This window comes from Camelina sativa, chromosome 17 (assembly GCF_000633955.1).
Source record: "Camelina sativa cultivar DH55 chromosome 17, Cs, whole genome shotgun sequence".
Lineage (NCBI taxonomy): Eukaryota > Viridiplantae > Streptophyta > Magnoliopsida > Brassicales > Brassicaceae > Camelina > Camelina sativa.
Window position 1 is genome coordinate 30449626 of NC_025701.1, and position 18258 is coordinate 30467883.

Consider the following 18258-nt stretch of genomic DNA (forward strand, 5'->3'; position numbering starts at 1 on the left):
AATTGTGGATACTGAACTATTTAAATGAAATAATTAGAGTTAGTTTCGAGCATTTACCAACTCTTATTGAATTCGCAAGTAAGATTTCTGGCCGGATAGATGTTTGTGGATTCCAAGACCGTCACGATCAGAATTACGGGCTTGGGATGCATTAGAGCTCTTCTCCTTAGCTTCGGGTGTGTCCCAATGCTCCCACATTTGTTTCCAAAGTGTAGGATTGATCCAAATCGGTGGCTCATCATACGTCTTTGCTTGACTTACAATTCCTTTCATTCTGTTTTTCGCTATCTTCACAAATCCTTCTCTCACAAGCTCAGTAATCGCAACATCCCAATTGTATTTCCTCTACACAGTACAACAATGTAAAGTAAGTGTCAAGTAAGTAAACAAAAGACAAACTCATTAACTTAGTTTAGTAAAAAAAGAAACTGTGTCTAAAAAGAAACTCATTACCGTAAAGGATCTAAAATATCTCTCCCGTATGTGTAATGGCGTAACCTTCCAGCTGAAGTATGGACCATCGAACTTTCTCCTTAAAATCCCAGAAATAACACGAGATAGCTTTCCTTTGTCTCGTCCAAACCTGTTACATAAATATGAGAGTGTTAAGTTATAAAATATAAGCCATCAAACATAAGCGAATGGATCACAACACAATAATCTAATGGAAATTGAACTAAACTTCACAACACAATACAACACAACACAACAAACTTTGAAAACAATTTAGAAACTTTGAAAACAACTAAGAAAACGAACCAAACTTTGAAAACAATAAGAAACTGAACCAAACAATAATCTACTTATTTTATCTAAACGATAACACAACACACAAAGCGTTATTCAAATGGGAGCAATGCGATAATCAAATTATAAAATAAAAGAAAAAAATATTTTACCAAATGATAAAATGATAATCAAATGATAAATATTTTACTTATTTATCAAAATAATAATCAAATGATAAAATAAAAGAAAAAAATATTTTACCATATGCTTTGAGTGTCGGGGATGGGATGCGGACTCAATATCGGGAGATGGTGTCGACCAGGAAGTGCAAGCAACTCATCCAGTTGCTGTTGGAAGTCTTGATTCTGAGCCGGTGGTGGATGCTCTTGACCGTCCTGATTCGGAGGCGGCGGCGGTTGGAATCCTTGATTCGGAGGAGCCGGCGGTTGATACACCGGATTCTGAGGATTCGGCGGCAGAAACCCCAGATCCTGAAGCGGCGGTGGATAAGCTGGATGGTGAAGCGGTGGTTGATATCCACCGTTGTGAAGCGGCTGGTTGTATCCCGGATTCTGAGGAGCCACATGTTGATACACCGGAACATGAGCATGCGGTGGTGGTGGCTCCTGCATCTGGGAGTGGAGCTGTTGTTGAAAGCCTGGTTGTTGTGGCTGAGGAGAAGCTTCTCGAGGATACTGGGGAAATGATGCTTGCGTATACCGAGATGGAAGCGACGGTTGAGATTGTTGGGAGTGTGAAGAATTTTCGTTGTGAGAGGAAGGGTTAGAGGAGTGAGACGACGAAGCGACATCTCTACTTCGTCTCGCAACGCCGCCAGATCCATGACCACCACCGCCAGATCTACGACCACCACCGCCAGATCCACGACCACCACCGCCGGATTTCATCGGAACAGAAGTCGGAGAAGAAGTCGGAGAAGAAGTCGGAATTTCAGTAGATTAGAAAACGAAAAGACAGAGAGAAAAGAAAAAAGAGGGTTTCGGGAAATTATGAGGGTTTCGATATTTACTAAGAGTGTTACTAAGAGTGTTCAATTTGATGGGGGGAATAATTAAACTGGGGGGAATAATTACGGCTAATAATTTTCACTAAAATTTGGGGAAATTTTAATCCGTAAGAAAGTAGTGGTACTTTAAGACTACTTTGTGACTGTCGTAAACATTAAACAAAAACTATACTTAGTGGCAGAACAGTCGCAAATTATAAACCCAGACACCTACACGTCTCAATTTGTTGACATGCACAATCTAAATAGTGACAAAACAGTCGCAAAATATAAGTTCAGTCACAATATAGTCTCAATTTGTGACGTCTTTGTGACAATAAAATATTAGTATAATTTTGTGTTAAGATTTTATAACCAAAAACATATTAGACATGACCCTTTGATCATGTATACTCTCATTTAAGAGTTTAGTTTTGATAAAATATCAAACATAATAATTTTTATATGTTTTTGTAAATATATACAACCTTCACTACTCTAACTTAATTAAACACATGTAACCCTAATACATGTGTTGGAGGATATAAACATAATTGTCTAATTTGGTGTTTTATTTATGTGATTATAGAAATTTAGTAAATATTAGATGTCACATATAAGTAGAAATGTATAAGTTGACATTTTTTGTACTCAAATTTGTAAAATTCTAAAATTAATGTAAGATACTCGCTAAACCGTTGTACTTTAAGACTCTATTGCGACTGACAGAAACAGATGCACAATCACTTTAGTGACAAAACAGTCGCAAAATATAAGTTCAGTCACAATATAGTCTCAATTTGTGACGTCTTTGTGACAATAAAATATTAGTCTAATTTTGTGTTAAGATTTTTTAACCAAAAAAATATTAGACAAAACATAACAGTCGCACTATAGTCTCAATTTATGACGTTTTTCTGACTATAAAATATTGATAAAATTAGAGAGAAAACATCATCGAAATTTCAATAAAATTATAATAACACTAGTGTTTGCGATTTCAATAAAATTACAAATACACAAATAATAAACATGAAAATTATTCATATTCCTCATTTTCATCTTCTTGATCTTCATCCTCATCTGAAGACGAAGACGACGACGAGTAGTTGCCACGAAATTCGTCTTCTTGTTCAGCATCGTTGATCTCAAAATCAAGTTCTTCATTAGGCTGATTACCATCTACGAAACTGTCAACTATGATCTCCTCTATTGAATCTGTCATTCCATCATCAACTGTTTGCTGCAATATAACAACCTCCTTTTGTTTTAAGTTCCCTTGTACAGCATGCCTTGGATTAACTTTCAGAACGTTGAGCCAAAGTTTTCGAGGTCGTTTAGTGTGAGGATATGAAAGATAACAAACTTGATCAGCTTGAGAACCTACACATAAAAAATGGTTCTCAATTAGATGTATATATATATCTATAAATATATATTTAAAATAGAACATTACCTAATATAAACGGTTCATAATGTCGGTATCTCCTTGATGACAACACGTCAACAATGCCTCCATCGCGTATTCGAGTGCCTTTGTCAATTGTAGAGTCATACCATTCACAATAGAAAAGTGTGACCCGTAAATTCAAAAATCCTGGATAGGTAAGCTCTATGATATTTTCAATGGTCCCGTAAAAATCGTCCTCGCCAGATGAATTGGAATAAGTTTGTCCTCGGACACATACCTCATAATTCATTGTTTTTTTAGTGAGACCGTGAGCTTTTGTGTGAAACAGATAACCTCTTGTAAAATATATAGGCCAAGACTTAACTTTATTTTCAGGACCGTCCACGATTTCATGGACCCATGGAGGAAAACTTTCAAAACCACCATGCACCTGTGCCAAATATATATACAAAATTTTAGATCACAATATTTATCATGTTGATATAATTAATTGGTGGATAGTAAAACATACATATTGCTTAATCCATTCATGGAAATCTTCTTCTCTTTTCGACGTAACATCTTCATCAGATAGTTCTGGATATTCATATCGAATTTGCACCTCCAACAATCTGTATTTTATCAACAAAAAGTAAATATTTTAAAGTTTACCTAAGAACATATGGTTATAAATATACTTGGTAAATCAAAAATACCTCTCATGTTGNTTAACCAAAAAAAAATTAGACAAAACATAACAGTCGCACTATAGTCTCAATTTGTGACGTTTTCTGACTATAAAATATTGATAAAATTAGAGAGAAAACATCATCGAAATTTTAATAAAATTATAATAACACTAGTGTTTGCGATTTCGATAAAATTACAAATACACAAATAATAAACATGAAAATTATTCATATTCCTCATTTTCATCTTCTTGATCTTCATCCTCATCTGAAGACGAAGACGACGACGAGTAGTTGCCACGAAATTCGTCTTCTTGTTCAGCATCGTTGATCTCAAAATCAAGTTCTTCATTAGGCTGATTACCATCTACGAAACTGTCAACTATGATCTCCTCTATTGAATCTGTCATTCCATCATCAACTGTTTGCTGCAATATAACAACCTCCTTTTGTTTTAAGTTCCCTTGTACAGCATGCCTTGGATTAACTTTCAGAACGTTGAGCCAAAGTTTTCGAGGTCGTTTAGTGTGAGGATATGAAAGATAACAAACTTGATCAGCTTGAGAACCTACACATAAAAAATGGTTCTCAATTAGATGTATATATATATCTATAAATATATATTTAAAATAGAACATTACCTAATATAAACGGTTCATAATGTCGGTATCTCCTTGATGACAACACGTCAACAATGCCTCCATCGCGTATTCGAGTGCCTTTGTCAATTGTAGAGTCATACCATTCACAATAGAAAAGTGTGACCCGTAAATTCAAAAATCCTGGATAGGTAAGCTCTATGATATTTTCAATGGTCCCGTAAAAATCGTCCTCGCCAGATGAATTGGAATAAGTTTGTCCTCGGACACATACCTCATAATTCATTGTTTTTTTAGTGAGACCGTGAGCTTTTGTGTGAAACAGATAACCTCTTGTAAAATATATAGGCCAAGACTTAACTTTATTTTCAGGACCGTCCACGATTTCATGGACCCATGGAGGAAAACTTTCAAAACCACCACGCACCTGTGCCAAATATATATACAAAATTTTAGATCACAATATTTATCATGTTGATATAATTAATTGGTGGATAGTAAAACATACATATTGCTTAATCCATTCATGGAAATCTTCTTCTCTTTTCGACCTAACATCTTCATCAGATAGTTTTGGATATTCATATCGAATTTGCGCCTCCAACAATCTGTATTTTATCAACAAAAAGTAAATATTTTAAAGTTTACCTAAGAACATATGGTTATAAATATACTTGGTAAATCAAAAATACCTCTCATGTTGCTGGAAATAATCACAATTGCGCAGAACATATGCGTGTGCACATTTATAATCTTTTTCAGTTAACCAAAATTCACTACTTTTTCCGCCTGGACGACCAACTTGAGTGAATATATCTGGTACTTGTATAGGATATACAGGTACTTCACCTTCTTCATGCCGAATTAACCTGTTAAAGTTTATTTTGTAAAACCTTTTCACAATTTTAGAAGTTGATAGAAAAATTCAATAATCATATTTGAAGTTTTACCTTCTTCTCCTTGTTGTAGAAATGTGTGAAGCGAAATAGTGTTCTGAGAAATAAGATATCTCATCATTCAAGTAGGATTGAACTATTGAGCCAACTGGATATCTTTTGTTCTTCGCTTTCCCTTTTAAACGTTAAAAAAACCTTTCGAAAGGATACATCCACCTATATTGCACAGGACCACCAAGTTGTGCTTCATAAGGTAGGTGAATAGGGAGGTGCTCCATTACATCAAAGAATGAAGGAGGGAAGATTTTCTCCAAATTACACAAGATCATGACAATATTATCCTTCAGAATTTCGAGGCGGGATTGCTCCAATGTTCTACTACATAGGTCGCGGAAAAATGCTCCAATCCCTACAAAGTTATAACATGTTATGTTGTTACATATAAATATAATATCAACAACTAAACCAAATTAAATGTTTAATTTATATACCTGAAATCGCCAGGTGGACATTACGCGGTAAAAGCTCTGCAAATATGAACGGAAGCAATCGTTCCATAAACACATGGCAGTCATGACTCTTCATTCCCGAAAACTTTCCATTTTTCATGTCAGCACAGCTAGCTAAATCTGCGACATATCCGTCTGGGAATCTAACATCTTCTTTTACCCATTTTAATAAAGCCTCTTTCGCTTTGGTTTTCAATCTCCAAATAGGGAATGGGGCTCTCCCTTGAGCATCTAGATGTAAATCTTGCCGGGAACAAAATCTTGCAATATCCAATCTTGACTGCACGTTGTCTTTCGATCTATCTTTTACATTCATAGTGGTGTACATCAAGTTATCAAAGACATTTTTCTCGACGTGCATCAAATCCAGGTTGTGCCTTAAATTCAGATCGACCCAGTACGGTAACTGCCATAATATGCTTTCTTTATGCCAATTATGCCATCTTCCGTAGCCTTTAACTTTCTTTTCGTGACCATTCCCACCGCAAATAGATGTTTTAGGTGCTTTGGCTTTCCTTATACGCTCATAGATAGCTTGAATACTCAGAGATGCTGGTGGCTCGTCATTCAATGAATCTTTTCCCTTCAGAAAGTCATTTTTATTCTTCCGCATCGGATGACTTGTAGGAAGAAATCTCCTATGACAGTCAAACCAACATGTTTTCCTCCCAGCTGGTAATTGAAAAGCACCAGTGTCATCCATACAAATTGGACATGCTAATCTTCCATGTGTCGTCCTTCCCGACAACATACTGTACGCTGGAAAATCGCTTATTGTCCACATAAGAACAACTTTCATGTTGAAATTTTGATTTAGTGAGATATCATAAGCCTCAACCCCATTATACCATAACTCCTTTAACTCATCGATTAATGGTTGGAGGAAAACATCAAGGCTGGCTCGTGGGTGGTTTGGTCCGGAGTTCAGAATCGTAAGAAATAAATACTCGCTGTTCATGCACATATCCGGAGGTAGGTTGTATGGAGTTAAGATCACAGGCCACAAAGAATGATTTTTGGAGACCCCAAATGGATTAAAACCATCTGTACATAACCCAAGGTAAACGTTTCGTGGCTCTTGCGCAAATGTGAGATGTAAATGTTGGAAATTCTTCCATTCAGGCGCATCAGATGGATGACACATTACTCCATCTTCTGAATCATGCTCAGCATGCCATCTCATTGATGATGCGGTCTTCTCTGATTGGTACATCCTCTTCAATCTATCTGCAATAGGTAGATACCACATACGACTGAAGGGTATTCTAGTTCTACCCCCACTACTTTTGTACCTTGGCTTCCCACAGAACTTGCAATGCTCCAAATTCCCATCTTCTTTCCAAAATATCATACAATTCTCTATACATACATCAATTGTATGGTATGGCAATCCTATCTTTCGAACTAAATTCTCTGTCTCGTAGTATGAACCAGTAGCTTGATTACCCTCTGGTAAAACCTCCGTAAACAATTCAGCCCAATCGTCCATGCATGCCTCAGACAAATTATTATCAACCTTGATGTTTATGAACCTAGACGCCAATGATAGTTGCGAATGACCTTCATGACATCCATCATAAAGTGGACTATTTGCAGCATCTAACATGTCATAGAACCGTTTCGCCTCTTCAATGGGTTCTTCATGGATATGATCATATCCATGATCATATCCACTTTCATACTCATGATACTCATTAAAAGGCGTGGTACCATGAAATGCATCATTCACCATCTCAGCATATACATTTCCCTCAAATCCTATTGGCTGACTACCAGGTTGACTACCATGCTGACTACTAGTACTAGTATAATTTGTATTAGGATAATGACTACTAGTTCCTACCCCTAGCACGTCATAATCTTCACCATGTTCAGACCATACATAATAATTTGGCATAAATCCTTTACTATGCAAATGATTAGATATTGTCGTACCATGCAAAATAACATCGTTCTGACATTTTACGCAAGGACAGTAAAACCTACCTCCACTGTTTTGTGCCATAGGCTGGCTGTTTGCGAAATTCATGAACTGCTCAACTCCCGCCAAAAATTCTTTAGAGATATTATTTGTTCTTCCATCGATCCGATTATACATCCACTCTCGAGATGAATTCCACATAGCTTTTTTTTTTCTTTTCTTCTAAAAAAACAAATCTTCTTTCTCTCTTTTTTTTTCTTCTCTTCTAAAAAAAAAAAAAAAATCTTTTTTTCACTACTTTTTTTTTATTCCGTCTCTCTACTTAGAAATGAATGAGAGTGATATGAATGGAATGGTGAGAGTGATGCGTTATATATAGTATAAATTTTGCGACTACTTTGCGACTCCAGTAAAAACAGTCGCAAATAAGGACTCCTTTGTAACTAAAAACTACATAATTGAGACAAATTAAAGCTCGAAACAGCTCAATACAAACGCAAACTGAAACATTTATCACGTTTTTTGCCGACATCAATAAGTGACTGCTTTGCGACTCTTTTGCAACAACGAACGGATGTGTCGCAAATAACGACGCATTTGTCACTGTTTTACCACGTAATAGAGACTCAAAAAAGGGTCACAAAAGTTCAGTACAAATCCACACTACCACATTTACCACGTTTTTTACCGACATAGTCACCGACTGATTTGTGACAATAAAATTAAAAGCAAAACAAAAGTGGCAAATACGTCGTGATTTAAAGACAGCTTTGCGACTAACTTTACTGACTTAATCTTCAGTTTATAGTTTGTCATAAATTGCGATTATTTTGCGACGCTCTATTTTTTCTCGATAAAATGTCCCAAAGTAGTCGCATAATAGCAACGAGTTAGCGACTACAATTAATCGCCGTAAATTTGCGACTGTTTTACGTCCATTGTATTCGTCATCGTTAGTCCGTGGCAAAAGTGTCACAAAGTAGTCACAAAAGTTTGCGACTATAAATTCAGTCACAAAAAGTAGTCCCAAACACCGTGTTTTCGTGTAGTGGAAACGAAGTTCATGTTCATCAGCTTAAGGTTCAACAGTTGAACACTAGGTGGGGTACGTGCCCCATACACCTTTATAAAAGTTGTTTAAGTGATGGGCTAATAGTATTAGTTTCTTAGCACATTTGATAAAAGTGCCCCACATTACTTGGAATGTCAAGGGTTTGAACCCCTAAACGGGCACTTTTTCTCAAATTTTTATATTTGTGTCTGTTAACAATATTGCTGGAAAAAAAAATTTAGATAAATATAATTTTTATGCCCCATATTATTTTTCTTTCTTAATCCGCCAGTTCAACTTGCTTCGTGTCAACAAGATGGGCATAGTGTTTTGGATTATTACAGAAACTTGTGTACCGTGTGGGATGAGCTACGTAATTATTGTGCGCTTCCGGTTTGTTCTTGTGGAAGATCATGTTCATGTGGTGTGACAGACAAGTATGCTAAAGAGATAGAGAAGGAGAAGCTTCATTAATTCTTGTTAGGTCTTGATGATGCGAGGTTTGGTGGGCTTTATACGAATTTGGTTGGCACGAAACCTTTAGTGTGAACCAAACCGTTAGTGTGACGAGTTCACCTTCATACGCATTTTCCAGGCTTCAAAACAACAAAAACCATTATCACGAAACCACAACCGAAGTGAACCAAAGATCATGTATATGTAGTTCCTTAAAAAAAAAAAAGCTAGCAAACTGAAAAAATGCCATCAACAGACCCGTGAAAGTTACTCGATAATAACGTGCAATGTGAGAAACAAAAAAAAAAAACCAAAAAAAAAGAAAAACGGTAAAAGAGAGTTTTATGGAAGAGTGATTAAGCTTTCCGAAAAAGACATGGCACCTCCCAAATAACGAGGGTTGAAAATCTCACCATACGAATTTGAACGATAATTGTATATCACAAGCTTCCCATCGTTGTCGCTTTCATCATAAAGCAATAACCGGTTGTTGAAAAGGGATGTGACGGGTGGTACTGGAAAATTATACTCCTCTTCAATACATGAGAGAGTTGCACGGTGATTTATGGAGAAAGTTTTGTGCCATGTCATATTGTCTTGATTTAACGACCATATAGTTTGTGTGTCTCCCTTATCCTCCGATAAGCATAGGCGGTCATTCAAGGTGCACATCGAGATCCGTGGATGAGGTGCATGGGCAACCGGTATGTTGGCCATTACCGTAAAAGTTTCAGTGTGAAGATCGAAAGCTAGGACTTGTGTTTCTGTGACTGCATCAATAAACCAATGGAGGGATCCATGTGCGTGAGCCGGGACTTTATGACGTAGCATTGGATGAGGAGAAGAAACAATCACATCATACCTCCAAGTGTTGTTGGTGTCGAAAGAGAAAATCTCGCACGTATTAGTTTGGCCGTCGTATAGGTCTACGCAGTGAGAGTTATATAACCAAACCAACTTGTATATTCCCGTGATATTGTCTTTACCGAATCCTGGATAACCCACTAAAAACTGGTTCTTTGTATCACGAAAAAATGCTTGACATCTCGCCTCGGGAAGTCTACAGTACCATCTAGTTGTGGGATTGACCACATACATAAAGGTTTCTGAATATATGCAAGTCTGTCAGACCGTCGCAACTCCGTGTATTTCTTAACATGTATGATCTAGTCGTTGTATCGACAGGGTATTGAGTATGGGTCTCAAACGAAACTGACGCTGCTCCCACACTCAATGTCCTAAGAGAAGCTAATTTTGTGCCTTTTTCAAGCCTAGGATGGCATACCAAGCCGGGATTTGATTTCCATTCTCCATAGTTTGGAAACTGCTTTGAATCTGAATAGTGATTTCACCGGAATTTTCTCGAGTGTCTCTCCCACCACATCTTGGGGTAATACTACAAAGCTCGGGTTACTGATAATGTCATCCACGTCTCTCTTTCATTTAGGCATCGTCGTTCAAGCAAAAACAAGCGTTTTGGTATGTAGGTTTTGAGTTTCTTCTTATGATCAGACTAAGGTTTTTTAACGTCCGGAGTAACGTACGTTTATATAGACAATAGAAATATTATAAATCTTAATCCAAATCCTACTTAGAGTCGAATCTTAACTGTGTTCTATGATATTGATAGGTACGAGTTTAATTAATTTCCTAAAGTATATATATACATTGTGCTTTTTTCCTTTTTTTTTCCAACGTGATACATGCATGTTTTTTTTTTCCTTTTGTCAGTGTGATACAATATTGTTTCTATCCCATTTAAATATGGAATCTTAACAACTGAACAATTGCCGGAATAACTTTTGTTGCAATGTTAATAATTAATAAAAGGAATACCTTTCTTGCAATGTTTAATAAAAAGGTTTATTTGGATAGTCAACAACAAACAGAATACGCTCAACGACATATACATATATATATATATATATATTTTATATAATATGAGAAGGTTTTTCTCAATTTTTGCTAAGAATATGACACTTGGCCTGTTATTTATCTGACACATGTACATTTTTGTTGTTTGGACCTAATTAACTAAATTTATTTGTACTTTGGACCTAACTTACTAAAAGCCCATAAACCAAAAAAAAAAAAAAAACTCTTAACATTTCCTTCTTCTCTTCTTCAATTAGGCTCCTTCCGATCTAAATCCACCATTTATCAGTTTGTGGTTTCATCCTATGAACAATCTGATTATAGTTTATTTTGAAATTATAAAAATATTTCAGTCTTATATATGATTCAAACGCAAGAACAGATTCTAAATTATACATAAAATTTATTTATGGGTTTCAAAAATCATGTTGTTAAGATTGTCATGTCTTTTTATATCATAGTATGATATGAGTTACATTTTTCTATACTAATTAATTCGACTTCTATAGTTTTGAGTAGTATATGCTAATTGTATATTGGTATCATATATTTTTTGGAATCTTAGTATCAAATAGCTTTAGAATTAACCATCTTAAAAATAAAAGAGCAAAAAAATTCTCATAACATTACTTTCACATATAATAGTTTACTTCCTAAGAAACTTTATTATTATGACATTTGATATTATAATATATATTATGCGGTTTGTCTTCTAAGTAGCTACGAAAAAATAAATATAAATAGCTTTAGAATTAACCATCTTAAAAACAAAAGAGCAAAAAAATTCTCATAACAGTACTTTCACATATAATAGTTTACTTCCTAAAAAACTTTATTATTATGACATTTGATATTATAATATATATTATGCGGTTTGTCTTCTAAGTAGCTACGAAAAAATAAATATTTGTTTTACTCAATTGCATTTATGATAACGCTAAATAGATAGATCTAAAATTCATTTCGGCGATGGAACAAAACTATTGCATTTTTATACTCAACCAAAACTTAGAGTAATTTTTATAGTTTTATTTACTTGGAATCACATTTATGATAACGCTAAATAGATAGATCTAAAAATTCATTTCGGCGATGGAACAAAACTATTGCATTTTTATACTCAACCAAAACTTAGAGTAATTTTTATAGCTTTATTTACTTGGAATCATTTTCATTATTAAAATTTCGTAAAAACTATATTAATTTGTATAAGAATGAATAAAGAATAAATTATATTGAGGGATGTGATTGCATTTTTAACCTCACCAAAAAATAGCTGGTAAAATGTATTTATTAAGTTCATTGATGTTTACCTAAATATAAATACATTTAGGTAAACATCAATGAAATTAATAAACATGAATACAATCTTATACAAATATTTTTATATTTTTAGGTAAACATCAATGAACTTAATAAACTGAAATATTTTTATAATTTCAAAATAAACTATAATCAGATTGTTTATAGGATGAAATCACAAACTGATAAATGGTGGATTTAGATCGGAAGGAGCCTAATTGAAGAAGAGAAGAAGGAAATGTTAAGAGTTTTTTTTTTGTTTTTGGTTTATGGGCTTTTAGTGAGTTAGGTCCAAAGTACAAATAAATTTAGTTAATTAGGTCCAAACAACAAAAATGTACATGTGTCAGATAAATAACAGACCAAGTGTCATATTCTTAGCAAAAGTTAGAGAAAAATCTTCTCATATTATATAAGATATACTCATAATAATCTTATTTTTATTATTTGTTATGCTCAAAATCACACATAGTGATCATTTCTGTATCTTACATGCCCAAAATCACACACACAAGAAATCATAATTATTACAGAACCCTAATTTCTAACCACCTCCACCACAACCGCCACCACCTCCACCACAACCGCCACCGCCACCGCCGCAACCCCCTCCACCTGCGAAGGGACCACGACCATTTCCTCCGCCGCAACAACACCCTTTGGTCTTACTTTTTCCCGAAGACGACATGACAACAAGACCTCCATCTTTTGTTCCCGCCGTTTCACCTTTCTTTACATCATCTCCCCGAGGAGATGACGTCGGCTCCTCCTCCTTGCGGCACATGTAATAGCATAAGAGAAGACCCATCGCGATGGCCTAGTATTAACAAAAGATTTTAAATTTATAATGGCAATACTACTTAATTATGAACCTTTTTGTCTTTAAATGTTTCTGAAAATGTAATGATGCAAATATAAAGTATTGTCCATTCATATATATAGGTCTAAGTTACCGTTGGCTTTAAAGATAAGCTTAAAACATATTGAACATATTTGTATATATTTTTCTGACGTATACAAGAAATTGCAGTCGAATTTTTCAATCTTCTAGCAATTAATAGATCCGTTCTTGTTGATTAATAACTTTTCAAGAAAACAAATGTAGATACATATTATACCGTAGTCAAATATAAAATGAGATCCTATTAATAGAATGAATAGTTGAAATTTTTGGAAATAAGACTTTATATATTTTTGGATTGAATAATCATAAGATATGTCATCTATGCAACAACTACACTTCATATATGATCATCCCATTCTCTTGTTGAATGAAATATTTTTTTACGAATTTAGATGATTGATAGATTCGTTTGAAGACCAAGCAACCTTTNGTATATATAGTTAAAACAATCCTGACATCATCTTGTTGCTCATCGTTGTTCATCATTTCACGCTCACGCTTTTCTACTTTACCAGCGTTTTCATACTTAATCCCCATACACCGTATACAATCACTCTTCCATAAAACAGACACCTTTCTAACACCCTCAAAAGCACCATCATCCCAAGCGGACTGGCAAGCCGTACTGTATTATAGCTTACAGTTGTGCATTACGGTATAAGCTATATGGTTTGTATATATGGCGCCTATATAGCGTATATACGGTAAATTTCGCATATACACCAATATATTGGTCCAGTTCTTTTCCTAAACGCTGCGGCAGCGGCAGCAACGGAGTTAAACGACGTGTAACGAAGAGTAGAAATAAATTAAACAAAACCGGAGCTTTATAAAATAACGGAAAGCAGAAGATGAAACGCGACGACATCATATGAGTCGCTGAAATTCACAGCGACACTTCAGTCATCATCTCCGTTTCTTTTCTGCGACAATTTTTCTTTTACTACTGTGCTTTCCTCTCTCTCCCGTAGCGTTTGGTAAAGGAACAGGATATGTTTTTATACATTATATACTGTAGATATGTTTTTACAAAATAAATCTCTACATAATTTTTGTTGGCACACTTACGAGATGGAGAAGATATCTTACTGTTTGCAGTTTAAAGTTTTATATTGTAAAAACAAAGATTTTTTAGTTCAATAAATTTTTGCATTCATTCGAAGAAATAAACATGATATTAAAATTTCTTGTCTTATTTTTTAAATGTTGATGCAAAATACATATACATCAAATAAACTCATATTTTATAACCAATTTCATTCTACGACCAATTAGATCGATAACTGATTAAACTTTTATGCATAGTATATATGACGCCGCCATACAGATAATCATTTTATATAAACATTCGTTAATTATAGGAAAATAAAATCAAAGAACATTACTGGATTTTCCAGTTAAGAACATGTCCTGGCAGGCTGTGATATTTTCTTGTAAACCAAATCCCATCCTTTCTGGCAATCCACGACCGTAGTTGACCACATCTAGCAGAATAGCCTTGACGATACACTTCAATGTCATACCAATATTTTGGTCTAGTCCCATGACTTAGCATACAATACCATTTTTCACCATGAGGTACCTGATTGTTATCCTCGAATTCAATGATTTAAAAAGGATCCTTGTACTTAAGAGTGTGAAATCTTGTAGGTGGGTGCACGATGCTGTCTTTTCGGCATGCAATGTTGAGAACAATACCAGGAGCGAGTTCGTTATGTATTACTACATGGTTCTTTTTGCAAGCTTCATTTACCCCAAAATACATAGTAGTAATTAACAAAAAAAATAAAAGATGATCCATTTTCTGGATCTGTGATAATTTTTGTAGTTAAAAAGTCATAAATATGTAGTATTTATAATTTTTTTTAATGTGAAAACTTGTTTCTTATTTAGTAAATAATCTTCTTTTGATATTCGCTAAATTTAAAACAAACATAAACCAGAAAAATCTCTGTTTGGATAGAGTATAATTGGTATTTAGGATCAGACTAAATGAGTAAATTTTACTAATTATAGATGACTAAGAATACTGAGCCAAAAAGTCACTACAAGAAAACAGTCGATTAGCGACTACAAGTAGCGACTACAAATGTAGTCGCCAAAAATAACGACCAGATAGTGACTACTTTGCAACTATGTTGTGACTACAGTAATTTAGTCGCCAAACAGTCACTACTTTACCGACCACATTAGATAGTCGTAATATAGTCGTCAATTTAGCAACTATTCTACGACTCATTCGGCGAGTCGTTAAATAGTCACCCGTAGTCGCCAAATAGTCATAAAAGACAGTTAAAAAACGTGTTTTTTCTGTGGGGGCCAACTGATATTGAGTAGTCGCCTATTAGTGGCATAGGTGTAGTCTTTAAAAACAAATTGCATCCATTTGTCATCTCATTCCAACACAATTGTCTTTCCTTCCCCAAAAAAAAAATGTAGATCAAAAAAAAAAATTTGACTTTATAAAAACTTTTATTTTCTCCAAAAAAAAAATATATATAGTTCTTAAAAAAAACACAATATATATATATATATATAATATATATATAATGGCAGGAAATTTTTCATTAGAATTCGAATTAGTGGGGTTGGACCAATTCTCGTTTGGAAGTAGCCAAAATACAGTTCAGAATAATGGCGGTAAGTTTTTCTGTCCATGTAGTGTTTGCAGGAACAATAGATGTCTCTCGGGTAAAAGAGTTATGATGCATCCGTTCGATGCATTTAAACGATCGTTAAGTAGCTGTCATACGAAAGAACATGTCGGCAATATAGAAGGGAAAGTAGAAGAAGAAAACAAACATATGTTTTAAGAAGCCTATCATTTTCTTACTTTTATTCACAAACAATATTTGCATAGGATTTGGACTTATGAATATGCTCTATTTAAAGCATCTATATAGGTTATATATAGAATCTTTTCCTTATTTCTTTTTTTGTTTCAATATTCATTAAGGATTAATAAGTACTAAAATAATTTATGTGAAGATTTATTATTATAATTAAGATAGAAATTATAATAATAAAATTAATTTATTGTTTTTAAAAAAATTATAATTACAAATTCTTTTAATTATTATTATAATTAAGATAGAAATTATATATAGAATAATATATTATAAACTCTAATCTTAAACTTATAAATTAATTCTTAATCTTAGAAATTATTGAATTTAGAAATTATTGAACTTAGAAATTATTGAATTTAGTTATATATAGAATTATTGAACTTAGAAATTTTTTTTGTTTAAGGTCATTGCATTAATTTAGGCCCAAATCTAGGTTAATTACCCAATTTAGGCCCAAATCCATTAACATTCCGTTAAAAAAAAAACCCTAATCTTCTTATCTCTTCTCATTCGAGACAAGGGTTCCTCGAGACAAACCCTAAAGCCGCAATCGACAGTCTCTCTTCACACTCTCTCTTCTCAATCGTCTTTCTCTTCTCAATCTCTCTTCTCAATCGACACTCTCTCTTCTCAATCTCTCTTCTCAGTCTCTTGTCTCAATCATCACACGATGCCTGCTCGAGGAAGAAAGAGAAAACTCGATCGTAATCATTCTCAGATTCCCGGAGGGTCAAGACTACGACATACTAATCTACCCAGTCAGTACGACTTCACGCCGGCAGTCCAAGCTCCTCGTACGCAGCAGACACCTGATGAAGTCCCCATTTTGCCACGACATTCAACGGAATCCCAGATCCGGGACTATCCTCCGCCTCAACAACTATTTCAGGGCTCCGTTACTCGCCAACCTCCACCTCAAGTACGCCGGTCTCCTTCAGTAGAAGTTAACTACAATCCAGCGACTCATGCAACTCTTCAAGATGACTCTCCGCCTTCTCCAGCTCAACGCTCTCAGGCTCGTAGTCATCAGACTCGTAGTCATCCATCGAATCCATCGCCCCAAGGCAACAACTTCGAAGAAGAAACTTCTACGGTGTTGCCGGAGCTCCAGGAGGACGTGGTTCGGGCTCTAAATGCCATGCTTGTGGTGCCAGGTTGGGATAAGTTCACCACGGTCCTCTCTCCCACACCCTTACCGAACACCCAATGGTATGATTTTTCTCTCTTGTCATGTATTTGTAATGGTGTTTTGTGAATGTTAGAAGAGAAATCTATAGGTCAATGTTTATTTCGTTTGGTTTATTGTGTCTTTAGGATAGTGATTATGATTGTGTCTTTAGGATTGTGTCTTTAGATTCATGTTTATTTCGTTTATTATGATTTCGTTTGGTTTATTGTGTCTTTAGGATTGTGTCTTTAGATTCATGTTTATTTCGTTTGGTTTATGTTTATTTCGTTTGGTTTATTGTGTCTTTAGGATTGTGATTATGATAACGAGAGTAAGTTTATTATGATTTCGTTTGGTTTATTGTGTCTTTAGGATTGTGTCTTTAGATTCATGTTTGTGTATTCATTGCTTGTGTATTATGATATATTGCTTGTGTATTGAGATTCATGTTTATGTTTACTGGTTGAAGTATTGTTTATGTTTACTGGTTGAAGTATTGTTTCTTTTGACTCATTAACTGATGCCTCTTGTATTGTTTCTTTTCGAGGTTTACTCGTGACAAAGGGTCAAAACTTGTTCGGAAGATTACTAAAATTCTTCTAAACAAATTCGAAGGTCCCTTCTACAGCTGGACATGTGTGCCGCGGGACAAACAAGAGAGATACTTCATTGAGTTCGCGGTAAGGATATATGTCACATGTCTTCTTTTCACTTACAATAAGCCTTATGTCACATAGCTTTACATGTCTTCTTTTCACTAACAATAGCTCCTTTTTTCTAGAAAACCCACACCTGGGATCCTTTGATAACCGGAACTGTTCAAGCTTATTTTGAGAAAATCTGTCAAAAGCGGATCAAAGACATGGTTAGCAATGTGAGGACTAGTCGAGTTCAACCAACCTGGATTGGAGACA

At 34.8% G+C, this 18258-nt stretch overlaps 4 protein-coding genes and 1 pseudogene across 4 annotated transcripts; all 5 read right to left on the bottom strand.

Moving 5' to 3' along the window:
* On the bottom strand, positions 64-1637 carry LOC104758419 (WAS/WASL-interacting protein family member 1-like). Its single transcript, XM_019239030.1, has 3 exons — positions 991-1637; positions 454-583; positions 64-345 (listed from the first exon to the last, which is right to left on the bottom strand). The coding sequence occupies exons 1-3, from the start codon at positions 1635-1637 to the stop codon at positions 64-66; spliced, it is 1059 nt and encodes a 352-aa protein (XP_019094575.1).
* LOC104758420 lies at positions 2763-3565 on the bottom strand. The gene is made up of 2 exons (XM_010481288.2): positions 3192-3565; positions 2763-3118 (listed from the first exon to the last, which is right to left on the bottom strand). Exons 1-2 carry the CDS (start codon positions 3433-3435, stop codon positions 2775-2777), a joined length of 588 nt encoding a protein of 195 aa, XP_010479590.1. The 5' UTR covers positions 3436-3565; the 3' UTR covers positions 2763-2774.
* LOC104759941 lies at positions 4027-5337 on the bottom strand. Its single transcript, XM_019239162.1, has 4 exons — positions 5106-5337; positions 4922-5021; positions 4456-4840; positions 4027-4382 (listed from the first exon to the last, which is right to left on the bottom strand). Exons 3-4 carry the CDS (start codon positions 4697-4699, stop codon positions 4039-4041), a joined length of 588 nt encoding a protein of 195 aa, XP_019094707.1. The 5' UTR covers positions 4700-4840; positions 4922-5021; positions 5106-5337; the 3' UTR covers positions 4027-4038.
* On the bottom strand, positions 5346-7940 carry LOC109129967. The gene is made up of 3 exons (XM_019239031.1): positions 5801-7940; positions 5505-5718; positions 5346-5406 (listed from the first exon to the last, which is right to left on the bottom strand). The coding sequence occupies exons 1-3, from the start codon at positions 7938-7940 to the stop codon at positions 5346-5348; spliced, it is 2415 nt and encodes an 804-aa protein (XP_019094576.1).
* LOC104759942 lies at positions 14709-15128 on the bottom strand (annotated as a pseudogene).

Bases quoted from the DNA above. Each gene is read 5' to 3' on its own strand.
- LOC109129967 (XM_019239031.1), bottom strand. From the start codon at position 7,940: ATGTGGAATTCATCTCGAGAGTGGATGTATAATCGGATCGATGGAAGA. The intron at 5,719-5,800 runs GTATATAAATTA...ATAACTTTGTAG, and splicing joins TGTCCACCTGGCGATTTCAG to GGATTGGAGCATTTTTCCGC. The intron at 5,407-5,504 runs GTTTTTTTAACG...CTTATTTCTCAG, and splicing joins TGGATGTATCCTTTCGAAAG to AACACTATTTCGCTTCACAC.
- LOC104758419 (XM_019239030.1), bottom strand. From the start codon at position 1,637: ATGAAATCCGGCGGTGGTGGTCGTGGATCTGGCGGTGGTGGTCGTAGA. The intron at 584-990 runs GTAAAATATTTT...TTTATGTAACAG, and splicing joins CCCGACACTCAAAGCATATG to GTTTGGACGAGACAAAGGAA. The intron at 346-453 runs GTAATGAGTTTC...TGTACTGTGTAG, and splicing joins GATATTTTAGATCCTTTACG to AGGAAATACAATTGGGATGT.
- LOC104758420 (XM_010481288.2), bottom strand. From the start codon at position 3,435: ATGAATTATGAGGTATGTGTCCGAGGACAAACTTATTCCAATTCATCT. The intron at 3,119-3,191 runs GTAATGTTCTAT...TTTTATGTGTAG, and splicing joins TTATGAACCGTTTATATTAG to GTTCTCAAGCTGATCAAGTT.
- LOC104759941 (XM_019239162.1), bottom strand. From the start codon at position 4,699: ATGAATTATGAGGTATGTGTCCGAGGACAAACTTATTCCAATTCATCT. The intron at 4,383-4,455 runs GTAATGTTCTAT...TTTTATGTGTAG, and splicing joins TTATGAACCGTTTATATTAG to GTTCTCAAGCTGATCAAGTT.